Source organism: Erpetoichthys calabaricus, chromosome 6 (assembly GCF_900747795.2).
Source record: "Erpetoichthys calabaricus chromosome 6, fErpCal1.3, whole genome shotgun sequence".
Taxonomy (NCBI): Eukaryota; Metazoa; Chordata; class Cladistia; order Polypteriformes; family Polypteridae; genus Erpetoichthys; species Erpetoichthys calabaricus.
Genome location: NC_041399.2, coordinates 168082835 through 168109011, shown reverse-complemented (window position 1 = coordinate 168109011; position 26177 = coordinate 168082835). Strand labels below are relative to the sequence as shown.

The following is a 26177-nucleotide window of genomic DNA, read 5'->3' as shown; positions in this document are numbered from 1 at the left end:
TGATTTGCTCCACTCACCACACAACCTCAGGATCATAAATTAGGACCCGAGCACAGCCGTGCAACGAGTGACACACTAGTTTGAATGGAATGAAACTGTGTGAGGTTTTTCAAAGTGGCTGGACTGCCAATCCTGCCACCAACCTCCAGGTTTTCCTTACAGGTTAATGAAGAGTTAGGCATAAAAACATTATTTTAAAAATAATTACGATTTTTGCCCCTGTTGCCCAGTGAAGCTGTATTTCCATGAAACTAATGAAAAAAGGAGGCAGAAAAAATGGATAGATGGATTGGTGAGAGAAAAACCTTAGTAAGTTATTCACAAACATAAAAAAATCACTACAATCAGCCTCCTTGATAAAATCTAGTATTATCTGATCTAAAAAAATAAACTGAGAACATCAAAATTACTCCACAAATCAATAAATATAATACACAATCCTTAAAAATTATTACAAGGCAAGGATATTTCAGGCACTGGCATAACTGCACTGTTTCATAATCCCAAAGGCCTGAGGTACAGTTTAGTGAAACTAATGCACAGAGTTTACGCATCAGAGTAATTCTTTACATGTTCAAACAGGTTTTCCATTAAACACAACAAACAGGGTTTGACTTTATAATCCTACTCTGATTTACTCAAGTAAAGCCTGGCCAGTCACCAACAACAAAACACTGGCCTTTTCTTTCTTATTTGACTTTCTTACTCTAGTACTGTAATAAGCAAATGAGACACAACAAAGAATTTTCAATAGCTACCAAGTTAACAGAATAAAAATCATGTTGTAACATGCTACCCCGGATTGCTGTAGTTTACAAGCAATAAAATGGAAGTGTTCGCAGAAAGCTTGATATAAAATAATAACTTTAGGCACTGAAAATGTATTATAGAGTAGCTTGTGATGTAGTGGTTAGCAGTGCCTCCTCTCAGTTTCCTCAGTTTCTGTGTTCCCATGATTTTCTCCAGGCATTCATTTTTTCCCATATCCCAACGACCGGTCAGTCTGAACTGACCTAGTATGAAAGAATGTGTATATCCGAGTATAATGTGCCCTGTGATGAGGGGCTGACTCTCCAGAGGCTGGTTTCTGCTTTGCATCCAGTGCTAAAATGAATAGCCCCACCTCACAGTAACAATGAACTGCAATAAGATGATTTAGAAAATAAAATGAATGACAGAATATTTATATAATACTAACTGTGTGCGAGAGCTCAAATAAGTTACAAATAAGACGAGATGCAAGAAACTCAAAATGTCACTTTGAATAAAATAAAATGAAAGATGGGGCTTCTGTGCTTTAATCAATGAGGTAGATGAACTTACAATATTACTTCTATGTAACTAAGCACTACTGTCTCACAGACTCAGTCTCCAGTGCCTATGCCTGGATTTCGTCTGTGTGGAAACTGTATGTCCTCCCCTACTTCAGCTGGTGATGCCAGTCTCCTCTTGTGTGAATGTGAGTCAGGTCTGTGTGTGAGTGACCCTGAATTGGATTAAGTAGGATTCATAATGTTATGTTTTTACTTCTCAGAATTGCTGATAATGAGTAGTTAGCACTTTCTCCTTAAGGGATTTTTCCTCTGGGTATGCTGATTATCCTCCCACACCCCAAAGACATGCAGTTTAACTTTACAAGAAATGCTAAATTGGTCCAGTTTGAGTGAGCATGGGTGTTTGTGTGAGTGTTTCATGAAACAGACTAACTGGGTTGATTCCTGCCTTGCAACTGATGCTTTCAGATCTCCAGGATTTGTGCTTCCCACAGGAGAAAAATATGACAGTACTCGTTTAAGTAAGCAAGCCCTGTATTTACTATCAATATTCCAATTCTGGGTTACTGAACCACAGCTTACGCAATCCTTTGCTCTTATCTTTACAGCATTCATCTTTGGACATAAGGTGCTTATTATTCAGAAGCGGTGCCTTTACAAGGTGTACTCCCTGTCTCGTTACGTCTATTATTTTTTTCTAAAATCCCTTTTTATCAACACAGTGAAATAAGTGGTATAAAAATGAAACATTCAGCTTCCCTTCCCCTCTAACGAGCTCCTGAAATATATAAATGAAAAGAATCTGCAGGCTCATTTAATACAGCCTTTGAAAACAAGAAATGTACTAAAAGTGTTTCCATAGAAACAGTTATTTAATAATACAGTTAGAAAAGGAAAATAAAAAAAAACTGCCTTGGCACATCCACTATGGTTTTCAACACAACCTACTAGTGGATAAATCCCAACAGCTACACTTCCATTTTTGGTACTGCACATGTAGTTTAGAGACTACTGGAAAAAAACCATGCAAGATGTGAGAAATGTGGTTTTAATATTTAAAGAACCTCTACTGTTTTTTATATCCTAAAAAATTAAATGTATAAATGTATGATTCCTTGTCTTGTGTCCTAACTAATGCAAACTAAACAAGAAACTTGAAAATTTAAAGCTCTGAAATGTAAACAATGCTGATATGTTTAATAGCAACTTAAGTTACACATAATTGTTAGAGATTCTTTCTTCCATTTTTTTCATTTGTACTGCTTACTGGGTGGCACAGTAAGTAGCGCTGCTGCCTCGCAGTAAGTAGACCTGGGTTTGCTTCCCAGGTCCTCCCTGCGTGGAGTTTGCATGTTCTCCCCGTGTCTATGTGGGTTTCCTTCGGGTACTCCTGTTTCCTCCCACAGTCCAAAGACATGCAGGTTAGGTGTTTTGGTGATCTAAATTGTCCCTAGTGTGTGCTTGGTGTGTGGGTGTGTGTGCCATGCGGTGGGCTGGCGCCCTGCCCGGGGTTTGTTTCATGCCTTGCACCCTGTGTTGGCTGGGATTGGCTCCAGCAGACCCCCGTGACCCTGTAGTTGGGATATAGCGGGTTGGATAATGGATAGATGACATTGCTTACTTAAATATTATGTATTTATTTATGACTTTCCTTTATTAATTTATGAAATGTGCTATATAAATAAGTGAAGTTGTGTTTAACATGCAGCTGCTAAACTATATGCAGCATTACGCAATAATAAGTAGAATACTAAGTTGTAGAATAATAAATAAAGTAATACTTATACTAATGTTAATTAGAAACCATCATAAGCAGTATTTACATTTTTTACTTTGCATTATCACCATTTTTACATAGTCAAGAAATATTCACATTTCATCAATCAATAATGCAAGTCATAAAATAAAAAATCAGACACAATTTGAAGATACTGGATTTTGAAGACATTTCATTTAAAATAAAGACTACAGTATAATGCAAGTGAATATACATAAAAGGACAATGGGAAAATAAGAAAACAGTAGCCATCTCCCTCCTTAGAAAGGGACACCAACATGACTTTGTTCAGCTCCCTAATGCTGTCCATGCTCTACATAAAGACCAGAACATGACAAGTATTGAGTTAAACCCTAACCTAAAAAGCCGCCTAAAAATAAGCTGCTTTACAGAAAGCTGCCCATTTCCTTCTGCTTGTTCATTTACAATATTTGCAGGTCTAGAGGTTAAAGCCTGTACGTAGACACCGATCTCTTAAGAGCTTTGTCTATTCTAATATTTAAAAAGACCAGATAACAATGTAAATTTTCATTTTCACAACTGAATGTGCAATTTCCATACTAAAGCAAGGTGGGCAAGCAGGAGTTAAATGCTTCAACCGCCAGATGACAATGGTATGTTCCACATGATATGATCGTATCATGTTTAGATTACCTCCCTTGCTATTTGCTATTTGTGCTACTTACATGCTGTGTAACAGTTTAGTATGCATCTTTAAATTCACTGTATCACTTAAACAGATCATCAGGTATGTTGTTTAGTTAAAGCAGAAGACAACCACTACTAATGAAAACACAATTTTCAATATATACTTGTATGCGTGTAACAGTGTAAGGGTGACTATAGCACAGTCATCTTTTAGAGTGCTGTTGAAATACAGGGCTATAAAACAAGAGAGTGGGACTGTAAAATAACTGAGCTCATTATCTTAGCATTAATTGTCCAGCTCATTTAAAGACTGCAGCTCTGTCCACTTTAAATGGAGCAAGATTTCGGATGAATGACCCTGTTCTTGTCACAACTGTTCTAAAAGAATTAATAAAGCAGGAAAAAAACAGATACAATAACAATAACAAGACCTTACTTATGGCTCAGCTATCTGTAAAAGTAAAACCTTTTGTCAAAAAATACATATTCTAGGCAACTACAAGAAATCACATTTATCACAATGAAAACTTGTGCTGTATCAGCTGACCTTGCATTTTCTATGCAGTAAATTCAAAAAATAAGTCAGTAATAAAATATATTCATTCTATACCAGTGGTTATAAATTTCAACACTGGGGACCCCCATGGATGCAGGTTTTTATGCCAAACAATTTCAGAATACGTATGTCATTCTTACTTTTAATTGATTTCATTACATTGTTATTTGGGACAAAAATATTTCCAAGAAATTCATAAATACTTATATTCTTTGCCATAGCTTGAAATGCTTCATGTTTATTTTACCCTTTACTGTAGAGCTTGCTGCCTTAATTGTATCCAAATGCTGATGATTAGCAGACATACATGTAAAGAATTAAGGTGAGCAAAATACTTCATTGATATTTTTATATTTCTTACACATGAGCAGACAAGTGAATATACCACTGAGGTACTTGCTCCATTTTAACATTCAGTGTTCTCAGCATTTGGATACAATTAAGGGAGTAGAAAAGGGTGAATAGGCATTTAAAGTTTAGGCAAAAATGCAAATACTTCTGAGATTGATAAAAGAACTAAACAATTACATCAATTAAAGAGAGGAATGAGGGACTGATTGTGAAATTGGTTGGAATAAAAACCTGTAGCCACAGAGGGACCCAGGATGGAACCTGGAAGCTACTGTTCTATACAATTGGCCCCAAAATAAAAAATGGTTACTTTGAAATGGAAAATTTAAACCTCCTTAAAAAGTGTATAGTTAAACATAGAGTATTGTCTTCATCAAGCACTAATAGTAGGTAAAGTGATCTCATATTAACAAATAACCTATACATACTCTATTTTGTCACTGCCTATAAAATAAAGGCCTTAATTTGCAATCCTGGCCTTTGTTTCATCATGGATATCCTCTGAAGTACTCTGTACCAAGGAAGTGCTTAATCTTAACTGGTACTGTAAATTCCCAGGTATGAAGGAGTATGGACTCAAACAACAATGCTGTTAAGACAATCTATTGCATTCTGGAACACTACAAAAGGATTATGCAAGTTCAAGAAGCGAATGGTAGAAAAAACTAATAATAAAGGGTAATTTCCATCCATCCATCCATCCATTATCCAACCCGCTATATCCTAACTACAGGGTCACGGGGGGGTCTGCTGGAGCCAATCTCAGCCAACACAGGGCGCAAGGCAGGAAATAAACCCCAGGCAGGGCGCCAACCCACCGCAGTAAAGGGTCATTTTTACAGATTAATTTTGCTAGTTTTTAAATGGATAAAAATATAATGGCACAATGAATGTATTATTAAATGCACTTTAAATGAGTATGTATTAAAAACAAATTCATGTCAAACTGGACAAAAAATCATAAGACTATTTAAATATAATCTTATTCAGCTTTGGATATGAATATAGTAACTCTGCTAATGGAGAAAACATCTTTACACACATTCAAAGGGCATCTAAACTGATAAAGGACATGGCATACCAAGTCAGTTTAACTCTCAAGTATAAGATTTCCTAGAAGCCAAAGAACATGAAAAACTGGAAAAACATCTACTGTACTTATCTGTAACACTAGAGGAAATGGACGGAGCATTACAGTAAACATAAAACTACAGAGCAGAACAAAACCAGTACTTAGTGTTAAGAAATACAGTACATTTGTATGAAGGAATAAACAAAGTGTAGCTCTAAGCAGTGCTAAAGTTTCTTACAGCTCTTTTGGTCAATTGTAAAACCAGAATCTTGCTATGATTTATTCTGAATTTCCACCAATTTCTGCAGTGTATATCAAAATTAAGACAAAAAAAGTTTTAACATAATCTCTTGTCTTGAACAGAAGAAAATGACAAGTGTTAAGAAGTATGTTTTTAATGTGGCCTGATCAAAGCTGAGTCCTTACAGGTGCCAAAGCTAAGGTTGCTGCAATTATTATACTGTACAATTGCTTGATTGCTATTATTTTATCTGATCGTGATAATTTCACATAGTCATTTGAATTCACAATTTTACATTCAAGTGTCACAAGTCACATTACATCTGCTTTCATGTCTGCAGTGCTACTGCTTCTTTTAGCAGATCATCACAGATACAATAGGCAAAAATGGAAGAATGAGAAAGAAATCTTAAAGATGAGGACACACTCTTGAAACCACACTACCAAAAGTTTAAACATCCAACCTCTGCTCCTTAGGGACAAGCTGATAGAGATGGGAGTAGATTCATACCTGGTGGCATGGATCGTGGACTATCTTACAGACAGACCTCAGTATGTGCGTCATGGCAACTGCACGTCTGACATTGTGGTCAGCAGCACAGGACCACCGCAGGGGACTGTACTTTCTCCGGTCCTGTTCAGCCTATATACACTGGACTTCCAATACAACTCGGAGTCCTGCCACTTGCAAAAGTTTGCTGACGACACTGCTATCATGGGCTGCATCAGGAGTGGGCAGAAGGAGGAGTATAGGAACCTAATCAAGGACTTTGTTAAATGGTGCGACTCAAACCACCTACAACTGAACACCAGCAAAACCAAGGAGCTGGTGGTGGATTTTAGGAGGACCAGGCCCCTCATGGACCCCATGATCATCAGAGGTGACTGTGTGCAGAGGGCGCAGACCTATAAATACCTGGGAGTGCAGCTGGATGATAAATTGGATATATTGCAAGAGAGGACAGAGCCGACTATACTTCCTTAGAAGGCTGGCGTCCTTCAACATCTGCAATAAGATGCTGCAGATGTTCTATCAGACAGTTGTGGCAAGTGCCCTCTTCTACGCGGTGGTGTGCTGGGGAAGCAGCATAAAGAAGAGGGACTCCTCACGCCTGGACAAACTGGTAAGGAAGGCAGGCTCTATTGTAGGCACGGATCTGTACAGTTTGACATCCGTGGCAGAGCGACGGGAGCTGAGCAGGCTCCTGTCAATCATGGAGAATCCACTGCATCCACTAAACAGTATCATCTCCAGACAGAGAAGCAGCTTTAGCGATAGACTGCTGTCAATGTCCTGCTCCACTGACAGACTGAGGAGATCGTTCCTCCCCCACACTATGCGACTCTTCATTTCCACCTGGGGGGGTTAAACATTATACAAAGATATTGCCTGTCTGTTATACCTGCATTTTTATCACTCTTTAATTTAATATTGTTTTTATCAGTATGCTGCTGCTGGAGTATGTGAATTTCCCCTTGGGATTAATAAAGTATCTATCTATCTATCTATCTATCTATCTATCTATCTATCTATCTATCTATCTATCTATCTATCTATCTATCTATCTATCTATCTATCTATCTATCTATCTATCTACCAGCTATTTCTTTCAATATTTGTCATACCAATCACCAACAAAGCTGCTTGACTGGAGAATCATCACCCTGTTGAGTCTGCGACTTGTCCATACTAAACAAATCTATGACCTTGACCGATCTTTCAACATTTTCTAACAAAGTGTTCATGGATCTTTAAGAACACTTGGTAGTAATTTTATTAGCGTTTGATGTTTTTTACTTGCCGTTGGGATGCTACTAAAGTTTGCTACTAAAGTTTTCAGTGTCAACATCAGATTCTAGAACATTTTAAAATTTGTTTTTTTACCTGGCATTCTCACCTTGTGATGTTCTCAGCTGCAGAAGACTAACATGAGGAGCATTCTGCTTAAGGAGGACCCTGGGGTGAATGACAAGAGATGTGTGCAGGTGTCAAAGTAGCTGAGAAGGAAGGACTCAGGAGCTATGAAGATTTACATACAGGGCAGAAGATTGTGAAATATTGGACACAGTTTGGCAGAAGCTTGAGACAGAACAGGCCAAGATGATCTCCAGTGTGGATGTATGCTCCAAAGTATTTATCTATTTATGTTCTGAAGTTCGATATCAGTAAATATTCTCTTCTTCATCAGGTACATGTACCTCATTATAACATCACAAGATTTGTACTATTCGAGTTACAGTGGCAAAAGACATATAACAATTAAATTGTTAATCTCAATCATTTTTATAACAATTAATTGTCAACAATATTTTCATGATTGGGACACGTAGCTAAAGCTTCCTACAGCTCCCTCTCGGTTCACTGTTAACAAGCATGTTGCTACAACTTAATTTCCAATAACGTAAACAGTCAATGTTAAACTCTTGAAAATCTACCATCTTAAAATGTTCATTGAGAACAACAGCATGTAAAGAATGATTTTCAAAACGTGTTTTATTACAGTATTAGGCTAGAATGTTACCCCTATGTGTTTATTGTTCACCATTTGCAAAGCAGTCTGCTAACCAGATTACATCTGTAAATGTACATTAATTATTTCCAGATGCTATTCCTAAATATATCATGTAGTTCACATGAAGTTCCCTATAAATTAAGTTTTTTTATAAAAGCAGGAAGGGCATTCTTTGTTGGTGGTGGGCCGGAAGTACCAGAAATTAAAATGTATTCATCTTAAGGGTGGAAGGGTATGGGAAATGAAATGCACAACTTTCTTGATCCATGTACTATGGTAACAAAAATATTACAACAGACAAAAAAGACTTTTAAAAGAAATACTCCAGCCAAAATTGATATTTTACTGAAAATCCGCCTCTCCCTGTAATTCATTGATCAAGAATCCTGTCTTCAATTCAAAAGCATAGTATTATGGAAATGTGCCTTTCCTGTTTATATTGTGAGCTGCACCTTCGAAAAGTAAGTATTAATAATATTTTAGCAAAAACTGCATTTTGCACGTTTTCAGCATATACTATAAGTGGATAAGAGACACGTAGATTATGAGACACAAACTACATTAGAATTTTTTTTCTTTTTTTCTATGCATATTTTCACATTGCTTTCCGTTGTCCAACCTTGGTGATTCCTGGGTCCTCTTCTGTAAGAATCTTTGCTATTTACTGTCTCCCCACAAAAATGTGAGATTAAAAATATTTCTTGGCCACAACCTCAAACTACATGAGGTATACAACATATAAAAATATCAATTCTAAGTGGAGTATTCCTTTAAATATCATATTCTGCACCATTTTCTGAAGTGTCAACATTTTTTTATTTTTACTTTTCTATGATACTGTAAATAAAAAAAATGTTCTAAATAACTTTTCATAAATAAATGACAGTGATCCTTAGCAAACCATTGCAGTGTAGATATACACAACTTAATGATCTGAATTAAATAATATATTCTTTAGTGTATTCAAAATTCAAACCTCATTAGTGTTATTTGGAGGTGAAGTATTGGTAACAGGCTGGCAAGTTGAACACCATTACAGCATATAGTGTATAACACTGTGAAAGAATAAATAAAAGCTACATTCTTTCTTTTAAACAGTTAGAATGGCTCTGATTATTAAGATGTTAAACACAGCCTAAATATAATAATACATCAAAGGCTACCAATGAAATTGTCTCACTTCATAATAATACAGGATGAAAGTTTGCTTTGCTGCACAAAATTCTTTTGGTGAAACATGCCCAGTACCAGACCAACTGTATAATAATTATCATATAAATTACTTTTTGCATTACAGAGTTACATAGGGTAGACTCCCACTCTTGCAGCGCCAGGTACAATGCAGAAAACAATCTGTTATTGAGCTAATGTAGAATTTATGAATTTCCCATTGGGATTAATAAAGTATCTATCTATCTATCTATCTATCTATCTATCTATCTATCTATCTATCTATCTATCTATCTATCTATCTGTCTGTCTGTCTGTCTGTCTGTCTGTCTGTCTGTCTGTCTGTCTGTCTGTCTATCTATCTATCTATCTATCTATCTATCTATCTATCTATCTAATGTATGCACACACCATGTGGGGCCACAAATTTGTGTGCTCATGCCCCTGTGTGGGATGGGGAGGCAACAAAGTACAAGGCAAAAACCCACATGGGCATGGGCAGAATGGACAATTAACATTTAAACATGTCACCAGGCAGTGAAGTCTGAAATTTAAATCACACCCTTGGAGGTATGAAATATGTCACTCACTAATGGGGCAGTACTGTGAAAATTCAAGCTAAACTAGTGATTTGGCTCTTCACAGGGAGTACACACAAACAAAATTTGCAGAAAATGGCTGTTTTTGTGGCACACACCTTGTAAATGCTGAGAGAGCTTGCAAGATTCACTAATCAGACCTAGCAGCCTTACACTTAAAATGAAACAAGCGCTGGGAATATTAGCCTCTGAAACATATTAAAAACATATTAAGAATTCTAGTACCATCTGATATCTTGTACTGATAGTTGCTGTCAGACAATACTAAATGTCTGAGAAGAAACATGTCTTTATAGAATTAAATCAGTGAAATTGTTCAAATTATTCTTAATTAAATGTTGTTGCTGTACACCTACAAACTTGTGGGTTGTATTATATTCTGTTAAAAAGTGGTCCTATAATTAAAACGTCAGAGGAAAACTGACACACATCAGACTACAGAATATGTGAGTATCATATTAGAAAGAAGAAAATGGTTCATAATATCAGAAACATCTGCTACTATTAATTGGAATCCGGCAAAACTCTACTGCTGTACTGTATATTCTGTGCATGCAACTCCAGCTGACACTTGGGAAAAAAGTGTCTATTAAAAGCTTTTTTTCCCCCCATGACCCTTGGTTGGTGTGCTGCAACAGAAACTGAATAAAATTATTTTAGGAGACTGCTGCTGATGATAAAGAATATCAGCAGAAATCAGTGCACTTTACTATTTCTGGTAAGCTTCATATTGTGCTGGGATAAATTAATCCAGAAGGCACAGGGAAACATGAGCCATTTTAGCAAGCGGTATGGAAAAAAGGGAAATATCATTTACTAATATAAAACAAAATTGTAGTGAATATTGTAGAAGTAAATACTGTAAAGCTGTGAGCATAATTTCCTCTAGTACTAGAGAAAATAAATATATTGTACCGTTAAGATTCTCATTAATGTTATGACTGGACAGGCAATAAAGTGATTCCTTTAATATCTCAAGCATTTAAATATTACTGTAACATAGTAAAGTACAGAACTGGGGGACGTTTGTGGTGACCTGTGACTCTGGCTAAATACAAGTACAACTAACACCAAAGTAGGAGAAAAAATCCCAGGCCTAATTCTAACTAGCTTTAGCTGGGAAATCATACAAGACAGTGACTCTCTAGAGGAAGGATGCACATTAAACTCATGAATCCCACAAAATGACTAAGTTAAACCAAGAATCACAACTCTAATTCTGAATACATTACTGCTTTAATTTGCTACAAAATGAGCCAACACTGAGCAAACTCATGGCATGTTACACCACACCCTGAACAATATATAATACTGAAGCAGAACTTCAGTGAACAGATCACAACACTTAATGACATAAATGCACTTTGCTCCCTATGACCACAAATGAGATTAAGTGATTTCATTATGAATGGATCAATGTGTATATTGAATATGTATGTACCGTGCTACACAAACAAGTGAAATACTCCAATACATTTTCATTATCTGATTTACTCTATTATTCATTACAGGATAGCTGGAGCAAGTAGCAATGAACATGGTACATGAACTCATAGTGAACAGTCTACCTACCTATCCATTATAGGACAAATATACAGCTCAATAATGACCTTATAAACCTACAGTATATAAATACATCTACTCATTATCTATCTTATGTGAAAACTATATGGATAAAAGGGAGAAAAATGAAGACAGGATGCAAGCACCTACATTAACCTATTCCAAACTGTCTCCAATCAACATAAAATCATGTTTTTGGATCATGGCAGGAATCAGGATTCCTCAGACTAAACCCCCATGAATAAGGGAAAACATGCAAACTCTGCAGTAAGTAACTCACTTGTGTACTGAACTGTACTCAAGTGATATGAGCTGATAATGGGACACCCTGTGTCACTACAGAAAAATGGCATTCATTTTCTAATTTATACCTGCTTTAAAAAAATAAAAATCACAAACAATTAGTGCTGTACATATAGAGCAACTGAAAAAATCTGAATATGTTTACCAAACAATGAAATGAGCTGTATATGATTGTATATACAATAATCAGTTCACCTTTATACTTTTAAATGACCTAATGATGATCTAGTTCTTTCACCTTTCTTAAGTATAAAAGACATTTTCACTTCCTTACATTTAAATGTTCTGAATAAGCTTTATACTTATCAATTTTTGAAAGTTGCTAATTTGTTGGCATGTGCCAGACGTTATCTTGGCAAATACAAGCCCAAGTCCTTCACGTGGCACAAAAAAAAATGCTACTCAAGCACAGACTCATGTCACTTGCTTTGTAATTAACTTTAACCTGGCTTCCATTACAAATGTATGTGTCTAACCTGTTCCCGGTTTTCATCATGAATGTTCATTCTCTAATTTCTACCAGTGACACAAAGAAGTGGTTAGGTACTTGTAAGATGACTGGATAAATCAACTGACCCTGTTACGGAGTGTGTTTTTGTGTATTGTCATTCATATCCAGGGTGACCCAGGTATGCTACATGTTCATATGATATGTAGATACTGACCAATGCATTTCTGAAAGTGTTCATTTTCTTTTTTAATCACCCTATATACTTCTTGACATTCAGCTGCTGCTACCAGATTAGGCTCTGGTCCCTTTGATTCTCATTCAAATGTTATAATGAAAAAGGGAAGATATGTATATTTAGGTTAGTTTTTAATGCTAATATTGCATAATTCAAGAAATGGACAAGGAAGGGAAACTCCAGAGAGTGCTTGCCACATGTCTCAGTAAGAGTGATGCAGTAAAGCATTGGAATTGCCGTAAAGCCATCTTTTGTATTTGTGACATAATGTAGTTTTTTTTATAAATATATATATCATTCTCAAACCCACTTAATTCAATCTAGGGACATAGTGGACCAAAGTCTACCCTGGTAGCTTTAGGTACAAGGCTGGGCCCAATCATGGAAAGAGCACTGATCATAGCAGGACCTACTTTTTCATATACACTACCCTCACAGACACGGAACTAAATCAGAATCACCAATTGGCATGTATGTGTTTTGGATTTGAGAGGAAACCTCCAAAGGTTCCATTGGCTACTATAAAGGGTTTGTTCATAATGCTTCCTTGATTTATTGTAGTGCCTTTGAAAGTGTTCTGATAAAAATATATTCTACCTAGAGGTAACAAACTCAGATCCTGTTGCAAACTTGTTTAAAGAAAGCTAGCAGAAAAATAATTATTTTCATTTGACCCAGTTCACATATAAATTAAGAGGATTTTAATGAGAACAAAGATATGATGCCTGAAGTCTGTCTTTGTGGCAGTATTCATTAAGAAATGAAAAGTGACTAGGTGACCCAGCCAGCCTGGTTGAACTTAATCTTAATATAATCTCAGTTGATGGTGACAACAGCAGATGTGACTGGGAGGTATGGCCTGGTTGATCTTTGTCAGAGTGATGATTTTTTCTTTTTTATTAAATATCTTTGTTAGACATGGTTTGTCTGTAGCAAACCCATGTATAAACAAAACATTTTTCATAAATGTACAATGTATTTTAGAAAGTTGAAGGTAAATTATTAAAAATGATCTGGACACTTGTGCACAGAGATGTAATTAGTTGGCTTAGCAAACAAGGACATTCTCAGGACAGATCAAGACAATTAATGGTGTCCTGGAAGCCCCTAGAGCATGTCTCCTCTCAGGCTATGCTTCATGAACATCCCCAAGAAGGATAGGGATGTGCAGCCTGAATAGACTTTTTCTGGGGCAAACCTGCAAGTTAATTTGTCCAGTCAAGTTAAAGAACTCATTCAATGAAACACCAGCAGTAAGAGCAAGAGGTCAAGAATACAGCTGTTGCAGCTTTGGCAAAAGCCTTACATTTGAGAGTTGTTTGTGGAGAATGGTGTTTGGACAGCATCAAAGAGATTTGGGTATATTATTCAATCCTTCAAGATGGAAAAGCAGCACATCACATAAGCAGTTTACAAAATGAATGTTAAATATTCACTTTTACAGGGAACACTGTTAGGGGAATCTGAGGAATTCCTAAGCCTTACAAACAAGCCATGTTTACAAGAATCAATGCCAGAAGACCCTACTAAGACTGACTCCATTTCTGTGGCTAAACTGCAGTAATTAAGAAGTTCTGGATGAGAGATTTCCACTTTATAATGGACTTGTGCTGTGTGTAAAGTGGAAACATGTCTTTCATGTTCTCCCCGTGTCTGCGTGGGTTTGCTCCGGGTGCTCTGGTTTCCTCCTACATTTCAAAGACATGCAGGTTACTTGGACTAGTGATACTAAATTGACCAAAGTGTATGATTGGGGTGCAGGTGTGTGTGTGTGTACCTTTTCCAAACATTGTAGTTGAGTTTTTGTTCATGTTCTCTGTGCCTGCTTGCATGGTGAATAATTTTTAATGACATTGTTGATTTTTTAGCTATCCTACTTATCTTTGGCAATTACATTATTTTGACCTTCATGTTTCCTCTCATGTGTATTTGAAATGTGAATTTTATAAAGCTGATAGGCTGTAAATGCAAATCATAAATGAATTTTTACTTCAGAGTTATAGGTAATGTTATTGTCTATTGGAACAGTATTTACCTAAATAGATCAAGCTAATTTAATTAATGGAAAAAATGCAAATATCTGGACTGTCTAAAAATTTCAAGATGTCAAAACATTCTTTAATCGAGCACTACAGCTCCATACTGTTTGGACTGCTAACAAAAGCCATACATTACAGTGCTTGTCGGTAGCATGCCATGATCATTAAATGCTTGCTAATTTACAGTGACACTGTGGCAATAGCCACAGAATCCTAGAGGACATCACCTCTGACCTGTGTCTATATGAATTGCTCATGCTGTATGTCCATCTGATTCTTCTCAAGAGACTCTGGTTTAACCCACAGACTAAAGTGTCAGGAATGCCCATAAATCAAATAGCCCAAATATCTGTCCAAAATGGACAGAGCAATGTAAAGTAAAATTAGTGTGCAACTTATTTAGTACCACTGACTTCCAGCTCAGATTTGTGCCCTAGACATGCTGTTTTCTCAAAATGAGCTTTCACTTGAATGCTCTGTAATCCTCTCACTCTCTCTCTTTAGGCCCATAAAAGGGACAGGGAAAAGATGAAAGCAAATTCTGGCCTTTTAATGCTGCATATATACACACACAACCCTTAAAAAGTCAAAAATATGTACTGTGGTGTTGTTTTTCTGGGGCACCAACATTTCACAGACTCAGGCTTACTTTATCCAAAATTACTAAATTTTATAAATTCAGGAATTTAATAGATAGCACTGCTGAGGTAAAAAGTCCTTTTCCTGCTATAAAGTAAATTTTAATGTTCAGTAAAAGTCCTAAAGGTTACTATCAAATAAAAAAAAATGGAAATCAGAATAAGGAATGTAGAAACACATGCTTGGGAAGTCAATTTGGTTCTTGCCTGCTTGTATACCATTCTTCATAATTCCTAGGACAAGTTTAAAGCAATAATTTTTTTGGTTTTTTTTTTCACCATGTAAAAAAAATAATGTAATCAAATCAAAAACTCCAAGGAAGAAATGTTAAATATTAGAAATTAATGACTGAATTCACAACAAAAAACACAAAAGGTCAGCTATAAAAAATAAATTAGCTGCCACATGACCTTTGTTAGTGGCTTTTCAGAAAGGTCAGTAGCCATAGGACAGTGGAAGAAGACAGCTGTAGAAACTCTAAATATATAAACTTAAAAGGTAACGTCAAGAAGAACGAAACACAGCAGGTGCTTAAAGACAAAACATGTAAAACAGCCTACAAATTCATTGAAAATACTGATTTTTTTAGGTAATAGTGATTTTTTTAAATTTAGGAAAAAAAATCAAGTTGTTGGAATGCCAAATCAGACATCACTATTTTCCTCTTACCATCACCTTAACTGGGACTCACATAATGGTTGCAGGTTTGAGGATCCTCGGTTAAAGTCAATGTTACATTGCATTTTCTCATCTGAGGAACCATACCTGATGACTGCCTTTGCTGATTTTGTTGCCTGAGCATGTCATATTGCACTGCTTGAAATCGCACAGTATGTCAAATTAGCTGACTATGTAACGACTTTGCTGCATAGTTTCAGATTTCAAAAGTATTACAAAAACACTGCAGACCAATAACATGCTACCTGATGGGGCCAGTGCCCACATAAAGTTTTTGCAGGTAAGGCAAGTTCAATCCCAATCACTGCTTTTCTTTCTTTTTTTCCATTCTGTCATGGTATGTAAAACACATAACATCAAATTGATGAGTCTCTCTTCTGTTTGCCAAGTCCAACAACCTGTGTTCCTTATTCCTTGTAGCTAAATTATATCCATTACAGCCTACTTCCGGGTGAGTGCTCCTTGGATGTCAGCGCTTGCACTCACACAAGCCAGTCCCATACGACTAACCCTGTTTCATTTAGTCAAGGAGAGTTACAAACTGAATGGACTGAGTTGATGGGTATGTCAAACCACACTACTGGAAATCATGAGAGAGTGCCACAACTGCCTCTGACTTGCTAAGATTTCATGAATGAAGTCTACAACTGAAAAACACTGGAAAAATTGCTTAACATAACATAGATTCTGTTCTTAATACAACAAACGATCCTACCAGCTATTCTGCTTTGCAGAAACATGCAAGGCGCCTGTTATGTATTTCTTGATAAAAACCTCTTATTGCATAAAATCTACTATGTCTTCACATGGATAAACTAGGCTAAGCCGTTTTGGAAGTGATTGTATGAGGAAGTGTTACTGGTGTCCGCTTTCTGATGGGGTAATTTCTTATTCAGCAGGTCATCTACTCAAACTTTAATGTTGCTATTTTGTTTTTAATATTATGAGATATTTAACTCTTTTACGGCTGATGTCGACTTTTGTCGACAGCTGGGGTTGAGGTTGGATGTTGACTATAGTTGACATCCAGGGGCAGAGGGTAATAATCAGCTGTAGACGTCGACAAAACTCACCATCACATTATGGGTAGACCCTCTTTGCTAGGAGGACTGTTAGACTCATTGGCTTGACATCGAATCCCTGTGTGTGTGTGTGTGTGTGTGTGAGGAACGTAGATAAACAATGTCTAGAATAACATTGACAGCAAAGCGAATGTGCAAAGCAAAATCCTCTGTGGGCATTATTAATTTTTTTTGCTTTTTGCATATTATTGCTGACTCATCAAACTCCAATTTTGATGCAAGTGATCTGGAAATCAAAAACAAAAGGCAGGTAGCTGTTTCTTTTCCAGAAAGTGCCCTTCAGAATATAAATGGTTAGACAAACAGGTATGTAGTAAGTATGTAAGCAGTGTGACAGCCGATCTTAGAAAGCTAATGTTTAATGTTAAAGGCAAATAGTGTTTGCTTTGTATGCTTTTTAGAAAACTGAGTTTTTGGGAAAAATATTCAGACCTGGGAGAAAATGAAAAAAATAATTAGCCCAGAAAGAGTTAATTACAAAACAAATTCAAATCAAAAGACAACTTAAAATTGATAGTAGGGAACCATCTATTCCTGCAAAATTATATGAGAAAACAAGGACAGAAAAGTGCAGCTAAGAAAATAATCAATACCTACATTTTTGTTAACATCTTTGTATGTGATTTTTGAACAGAAATATACTAGCAATAGAGTGGTCAAAGGCTTAGCCATTCAGGTAAAAGTAATATGCTGTAGGTTTACATTTATCAATATCACTTAGGCACCTGTAAGTCTTCTACTGGTTCTACTCATCTTATCCCAACTCTGACTAACTGGAATTCCAAAAGACTGGGATCATGGAATATAGTGGATTTAAGTAGTGTGATGGGGAACCAACTAAGACAGCCCTGATTTCACTGTTCTTTTGAACAGTGCCACCATCTTTGCATACTTAAAAACATTTTAAACCCTCTCATTCTCTATTTCATTTTTCTGTAAAATCTGGAGGTGAATCAATCAGGCTTTTAAGGCCATTTTCTCTTCTGGTACATCCATATGAATAATTCAAACCAAGGCAGCATTGTCAAAATATCATTTTAAAGCTTTGCCTCCTCCTTAATCAACCATTAACTTTGTTCTTTCCGAAAATTGCTGTGGGTCAGCATGTTCGCTTCTTTATGTTCTTTATTCTTTTATGTTGACAGACTATGTTCCGCTCATTGGGCTATGCATTTTCAGAACACACTTTTATCCAGTACAGGATTGGAGTGCTTCCTTTCCTGAATTCACTTCTGTCTCATCTTTCTGTGAATAGCTCCTGTAATGTAATGTAATTTTCTACAAAAATATATGAGCCACAGAGTATGTAAAACCAGACTGGAAATTCTTCAATGATGTGAATTTTACTGGTGATCTATTACTTTACATAAACCAGAAAATAAAAACAACAAACTGGTTAAACTTGACTAAGGCCCTTTTTATTAATAAATATGAATTTCTGCACATGAAAGGTCTTGCATCCCTGCTTTGGATTCAAAGGAGATGATACCTCTCACTACTATAATATAATAGTTTGCATATCAGGAGAAGGTGGGAGCGGAGGATACCATCATCTATATGCTACATCGATCCCTCTCCCGCTTGGACAGAGGCAGTGGTGCTGTAAGAATTATGTTTCTAGACTTCTCTAGCGCCTTCAACACAATCCAACCTCTGCTCCTTAGGGACAAGCTGATAGAGATGGGAGTAGATTCATACCTAGTGGCATGGATCGTGGACTATCTTAAAGACAGACCTCAGTATGTGCGTCTTGGGAACTGCACGTCTGACATTGTGGTCAGCAACACAGGAGCGCCACAAGGGACTGTACTTTCTCCGGTCCCGTTCAGCCTATATACATCGGACTTCCAATACAACTCGGAGTCCTGCCACGTGCAAAAGTTCACTGATGACACTGCTATCGTGGGCTGCATCAGGAGTGGGCAGAAGGAGGAGTATAGGAACCTAATCAATGAGTTTGTTAAATGGTGCGACTCAAACCACCTACACCTGAACACCAGCAAAACCAAGGAGCTGGTGGTGGATTTTAGGAGGCCCAGACCCCTCATGGACCCCGTGATCATCAGAGGTGACTGTGTGCAGATAGTGCAGACCTATAAATACCTGGGAGTGCAGGTGGATGATAAATTAGACTGGACTGCCAATATTGATGCTCTGTGCAAGAAAGGACAGAGCCGGTTATACTTCCTTAGAAGGCTGGCGTCCTTCAACATCTGCAATAAGATGCTGCAGATGTTCTATCAGACGGTTGTGGCGAGCGCCCTCTTCTACGCGGTGGTGTGCTGGGGAGGCACCACTAAGAAGAAGGACGCCTCACGCCTGGACAAACTGGTGAGGAAGGCAGGCTCTATTGTTGGCATGGAGCTGGACAGTTTGACATCTGTGACAGAGCGATGAGCGCTCAGCAGGCTCCTATCAATTATGGAAAATCCACTGCATCCACTAAACAGTGTCATCTCCAGACAGAAGAGCAGCTTCAGCGACAGACTGCTGTCACTGTCCTGCTCCACTGATAGACTGAGAAGATCATTCCTCCCCCAAACTATGCAACCGAGGGGGTAAACATTAACATTATACAAAGATATTGTCTGTTTTTTACCTGCATTATTATCATTCTTTAATTTAATATTGTTTTTTGTATCAGTAAGGTGCTGCTGGAGTATGTGAATTTCCCCTTGGGATTAATAAAGTATGCTATCTATCTATCTATAGAAAATAATATCAGCCCATTTTAGCATCATTCAACACGCTGCGAGTGAGGCAATGAGAAGATCCAAAAATTTGCATGGATGAGATATAAGAACAACTAGTAAATGTATTTTCAACCCGTGTCCATCTTTGCTATGGCAAGATTTAGGTTGATAGACACAAACTTTAATAGCAGGAAATGACAACTGAAAGATAGATGGACAAAAACTTTTCTGTAAAGCAACTGTTCACTTAAAAATAACTTAAAATGATATCCAAACATCAAAATGTATTATTAAAATCCTTCTATTCATATAAGCAATTCTTTTGAAACATTGTAAGATTGAGGCCTTTTAAAATCTACAGAAAAAGTTTTCTGATCTTACTGATGTTTGTTTCTTTTACTGCATTTGAAACTTTCAATCCACATTATGACTAAATAAGGCATTTGTACAATACATTACTGTTTTTAACTAATCAGTGTTATTATTGGCAAAGAGCACTTACTCTGACAATTACTGAAATGCTTGTGCATTCTCTCAAAGTCTATTTTTTTCTTTATTTAGCAGCCAATTGATTGACTACGCCTACTTAGCTGAAATCTGATCTCCTTAAACAGTGCAGTGTGAGACATGTCTGCCTTGCTTCCTGAATATAAAATAAAACTTCAGCCTGCCTTTCCAGAGTATTATACAACTTCCTAGTAAAGAACATTTCCCAGAAATTACACTTTATTTTAATGTGTTATATTTTGGAAAGGGCATCAAAAGCATTAAAACGTTACCTATTCACTGATTAAGTACTTTAATAAAACTGGAGCATAAAACAAACACACTAAACACACCATTTGCATTTATTCATTCTCAGAACCCACTTCTTTCCTTATACGGTTGCCAGGGGACAGAATCTTTCCTAGCAGCACCCAGTGCAAGACACAGATTAAAGCTGGAGGGCTTGGAACTCAATCAGTTCCACTTAAACATATTAGCTTTTAAAGTTCAGCATAAAAATGTACACTGGAGATGTCATGTAAATAATTAACCTGTACAGTCTTCTGTATTGTTTTGTAGAAAGTTTCCAGTTTTCTTAAAAAATCTGTTACATAACTATAAAGGTATATAAGCACTATGTATAAGGACAAAAAGGAAACTCACAACAAAGTACATCAACTTGAATTACATAATACATTCTGTATTTCTCCATAAGCAATTAAATTAACCAAAGTCTATGCAATTAAAACAGATGAGCTAAGGGATAACTGGACTTTTTTCAATAATCAACCAAATCAATCAATAGACAACTATAGCATCTGGCTTCAATCAATACAAGACATACACAATCACAGAAATAGTTGATCTTTTTGACCAATAGCTAAAGGATGAATAGTCTTGTTTTCTATAAATCGCCAAGTGTATTAATATTCAAGCAGCTATAGCGTCAAGCTTCAATCAATATGCATCATATTGAAGATACTGTACTGGCATTCCATGGGAATTGCCTCAGCAACCGCATTTTGTCTTTTTTTCTATTTGTCTCTTGTTAGTTATGCCAGACAGCTAAGCATCCAGTGGGATGAGAACTGACCTCATTTCCTTCTTCTGCAAAAGACTACTGTCATTTAAAAAAAAAACGTACACATAAAATCTATATAAACTGAATAGCTTAAGAAACAAAGTTTGAAATGATCGTGTCAGGAAGGAATGATGGAATGATTCTTACTCTGTTAGCAGCATTAAATCAATTTAAAGGAGCAGTAAGTGTGTTCAGCAATATGAATTCACGATATCATCACAGTCTCTCATGAAACAAATACTAACCGGTCTCTATAGGTTGCTTTATTAATGATTTAACAGTAATTGTCCCTCAAATTCATCGCACATGTATAAAGTTACGCACAGCTAGACCCAACAACTAAGCGTGACAGTTCACCTTTTGAATAGAGACACAATGGCAAATTTGACGAGAGTCACAGCACAGTGCGTCGTCTTATGGCTTATCCTTGAATTAACCTTGCCGTGATGCAACTGGAAGCAAGTATGCAGTGAGAAAAATACATTATGGGCCATCTCCCTAGCCCAATTCCTGTACGACCGTGTATAGCTTGTATTTCCCCTAAACGGTGACGCACATCTTTCGAATCCGCAACGACTTGCGTCTCATCACGTACACACATTCCGCTATACGATGCTGGGGATAGCCCCTCCGACCCAGAAATGAAATGGATCTCCCGCTTTCATCTTACTAGAAAGGGAAGCCACGCAGATTTGTGTGCTTTCACAACACAACTGATGAACACATTTTAATTCAAAAGTTTGCATGTACATGTACATGCATTCTACAATTCTGACACACTGATGATTCTGCAATGACTCATCCAATAAAGCCTGGGGGTGCTTTGAGGAAATCCTCTTAACGGCGATTTTTTTTTTCTGAACGTGACAAAATTATTTTTTAACATTAACTGTTTCAGCACTCCTAATACTATTGTGTACGCTGTCATTTTACAAGCAAAAATAAACGGTCTGATTTCCGGCTATATTTCGCAAACTGCACTGTACAAAAGCGGAAATTATGTTGCTCATACCACATGAGAAAAATCGATGCCTAAGGTACAGAACCCTGATGGACTCCGCAATGCAGTATGATGCCTTTCAGTGGATACGGGCCAATTACAGACCGCCAGAAAAGCATTAAGAAGTGTCCCTGCAACAAGTACGCAAGAGATGATAGCGGAGTACATCCAGTCATTACTCGCCTTCGATATTTCGTACCCATCTACATACTTGTAGCAGCCGTTATCTGTGTACCCCCCTCAGATCTGTGTAACGAGTACCGTTACGTCCCCGGTCATAGAAACCAGCCGTCCAAATAAAGGGGTCTTCGCTTTCTGATCTACGACCACTGACTGCATTAGCCCCGGTGCTATTAAGGATTCTGAAAATGTTAATTTCCTTGGGTTACCTTGGGCATCTCCTCCGCTTGTCAGAACACCGATAGCCTTTCCCGCACCGGAGAGGTTCTCAAAAAATTTCTTGTGGTCCGACTGCGCCATTTCCGTGTCTTCGTGCACCTTTATAAAAATAAATTATTTAAATATATATTTTCAAATATGTATATATAATCTGTATATCTCTAAATAGTATATTTCTTTATTTTAATATCAGGGCAGGAAAGCTGTTCCAACCTTCACCAGCCCCCTTCCTGTATCCCTCGCTCTATACGTTGCATCTCCTTGGCAGCTAATGCGGCAAGTTGAGCCACTTTGGTGCCACCCATTGCTTAATTGACAGCTAGTGTAGCGAATAGAAGCTAAAATATGACAAGCTCTGGCGAATGGACAGCCAGTTATTTGCAAATGTGGGCGTGTGCTCGGAATGTAAGGTGACTTAGAGGTTGTGATGATAGGTGTGTGCGTATGCGTGTCACACCGCATCTGTTAAAGAGGAACGAGGCGGATACTTCACACATTGAGCTCTACAAACGATTTGCATAGGGAAATGTGTCAGAAATCGTGTTTAGTTTAAAACGAAAGATTTGGGGTGACTTTTATTTGTATTTATTTGTAATTTCGAAAACTGGCGTAGAAGATAAAGGAAGCTCATTACTCATGGATTGTTTCCACTTCCTTCTGTCCATATTCTGAATCCTTAGATCCGCAGAGACTTAATTAAATTAACGTACACGGCCACATTCTCATATAAAAAGAACAAATTTTAAAGTCGTCAGTTCGGGATGGGGAGAAAGTTCTGACCACCCAGTAAAAAAATCTACACATAAAGAGAGCGTAAAAATTTCACAAACGTAGAGCTCAGACAGCTTGCTGAACTGAGACATTGCAGAACTACCCTAGCCTATAAAATTATCCATGTAACAACGAAGATTTAAGTTTCATTAGAGCAACACAGAAAATATCCACAGTCATGCATTCACGTGAGTCACCTTTTGATTTTTTACTACTTTCCAAACTACAGTGTTGGAGTGTCTTTGATGTGACATTTTTTAAAAAATATTATTGAAATATATAGCATTTATATAGCTTATTTAATATTTATTAAATGTTCGTACATCATCCATTAATCTAAACGTATGAAGATATACAGAGCATGTATTTTAGTAGTATGCTGGGCTAGCTGAAGGGTTCATGACACCCCTAGGCTATGGTGGGTGAATTGTGCTCTCTCTCTCTCTGTATATATATATATATATATATATATATATATATATATATATATATATATATATATATATTATAAGTATTTATATTTACATATATTTATATAGTATTAAATAGTATTTACATATATATGTAAATACTCCCCCTTTCTTCATCATTGTATATCATATCAAAAAGTAGAAGGGAGGATTTGTTTCCGGTCCCTCTTAGAGATCAGACAGCATTCATATTGATATTTTAAATCAAAGAGAGGAGGGGCACCCGTGTAGATCAAATGCTTTCATATTTTCATATTTGTTACGCTATACATTGTAATGACATTTGGTAGAAGTGTAATAAGGGGAGTGCTAACATATGCCTTGGTGCTCCAGAGTCATGGCGACCTTAGGCCGGTGCTTACTCTGCATTCGTCTAGAGCCACCCCTGGTAGTATGGAATTCTCCAACAATGATATCTTAACATCTTAATCTGGTTATTGACTTGTGATGTCCCAAATATGCCCAGTCACTATTCAGGGAGTGGATATGGAAATGTTGCACGGCTACAAGTACTTGGTGTTCACATCAGTTACAGGCTGGATTGGTCAAGTAACACATTTGGAATATATAGGAAAGGGCAAAGCAGACCCTTTTTTTCATAAGAGACTGTGCTCCTTTAATGTGCAAAAAGATATCCTTTACATGTTGTAAAACTCTGATGGCCATTCACATTTTCTATGTTGCTGTGCTGGTTCAGTAACATCACTTTAAGAAAGACCCATTGAAGCTAATTAAGAACACGTGCTCAGTTATGGGATGCACTTTCAATCCACTGGACATAGTAGTGGAGGGGAGAATGAAGACAAAACTAATAGGAATTATGAAGAATGTTACGCATCCTCTCTCTGACACACTAGCATTGAGTAATTTTAGCCAATGAATCATTCTTGAGAAATGTGTCACAAGAAATGCTACTGAGACTCCTCCAATTGCAGTACACCTTTAAATTGCCTCACGATGACTGTGACTGCTCTTTTTATCTTTAGACAAGTCGGGATTTACTTTCTTTTCAGTTATTCTGTTGTGTATTTGATTGGAGTTGTTGTTTTAGTTATAATATTTTTTTCATTGAGCCTCTGCAAAAAGTAACATTTTCCTTTTGGGACAAATAAAGTACTATCTATCTATCTATCTATCTATCTATCTATCTATCTATCTATCTATCTATCTATCTATCTATCTATCTATCTAAAGTTTCATGCAAATGTCTCTACTACAACTGGCAGTCTTTTGCCACTTTTAAATCACTCATTTAACTTATAATGTTTCAGAGTGCATATAACTGTTCAAACCTGTGAAGAGAATATGTTTGTATCTTTTTAATAGAATCTAATTCTATAGAAATGACAAATCAGCTTTATTGCTTTTGAAAATTAACTATATACTGTGTATATATATATATATATATATATATATATATATATATTGTCACACACATGCGCATGGGAGGCAGCTAGAGGGCTTGAGTAAGGGCAGTTCTGAATCAGACCAGGATGTGACCCTTTCCTGCAAACCATTCACGGAAGATTCCACCTGGTCCCCTTGACATCACTTCCAGGTTCAAGCCTATGGAAGAAGACCTTGCCGGCTCCGGCCCCTGTGATGTCACGTCCAGGCTTGAGCCTATGGTTGAAGACCCTTATGAGCCCGACCCGTTTGACTTCACTTCCTGTCTTCCCCTTTAAAAACCTCCGCCTATTCCCTATTCCCTCAGTTCTGTTTTGGACTCAGTTTTGTGCACATCAGTGCTGTTATACATTTTACAACTTTGCAGCCAGGATACCAATATACGGATGGCTGCCCTAAACCTTTTTATGACTCTTATGTCTGGTTTCTGCGATAATATATACTGTATATACAGTGCAAATCTCTAAATCATTTTAAAAAGTTCACAAAATATTTGTCTTTTTATGTCTTCTGGACTAGTGTGTCAATAGGAAACATTGTATTTTACAGTTCCAAACATTCCTTTTGCAAACAAGGAAGTAATACAATAGGATATTTGAATGTCCTTAAAGAAAGAAACTAACATACTGTAGAGACAGACTACTTTCAAATTAAAAAAAGAGATGTTTGTAGGCATATAG

General features: G+C 36.9%; 2 protein-coding genes across 6 annotated transcripts in view; one reads left to right on the top strand and one right to left on the bottom strand.

The window, feature by feature from the left end:
• The window catches only part of pfkpa (phosphofructokinase, platelet a), a 116480-nt gene extending 93335 nt beyond the window's left edge, over window positions 1-23145 (bottom strand). For 2 of the 5 annotated variants that reach the window (XM_051929334.1, XM_028804102.2), the window contains exon 1: window positions 22840-23128. In XM_051929334.1, coding sequence (XP_051785294.1) covers window positions 22840-22930 — 91 coding nt within the window. In that variant the 5' untranslated portion in view covers window positions 22931-23128. Of the gene's footprint in view, window positions 1-22839 lie in introns of all 5 variants that reach the window. The other 3 variants (XM_051929333.1, XM_028804104.2, XM_028804105.2) reach the window with 3 other exon arrangements.
• The window catches only part of pitrm1 (pitrilysin metallopeptidase 1), an 827899-nt gene that overhangs the window by 164862 nt on the left and 636860 nt on the right, over window positions 1-26177 (top strand). The window lies entirely within an intron of this gene.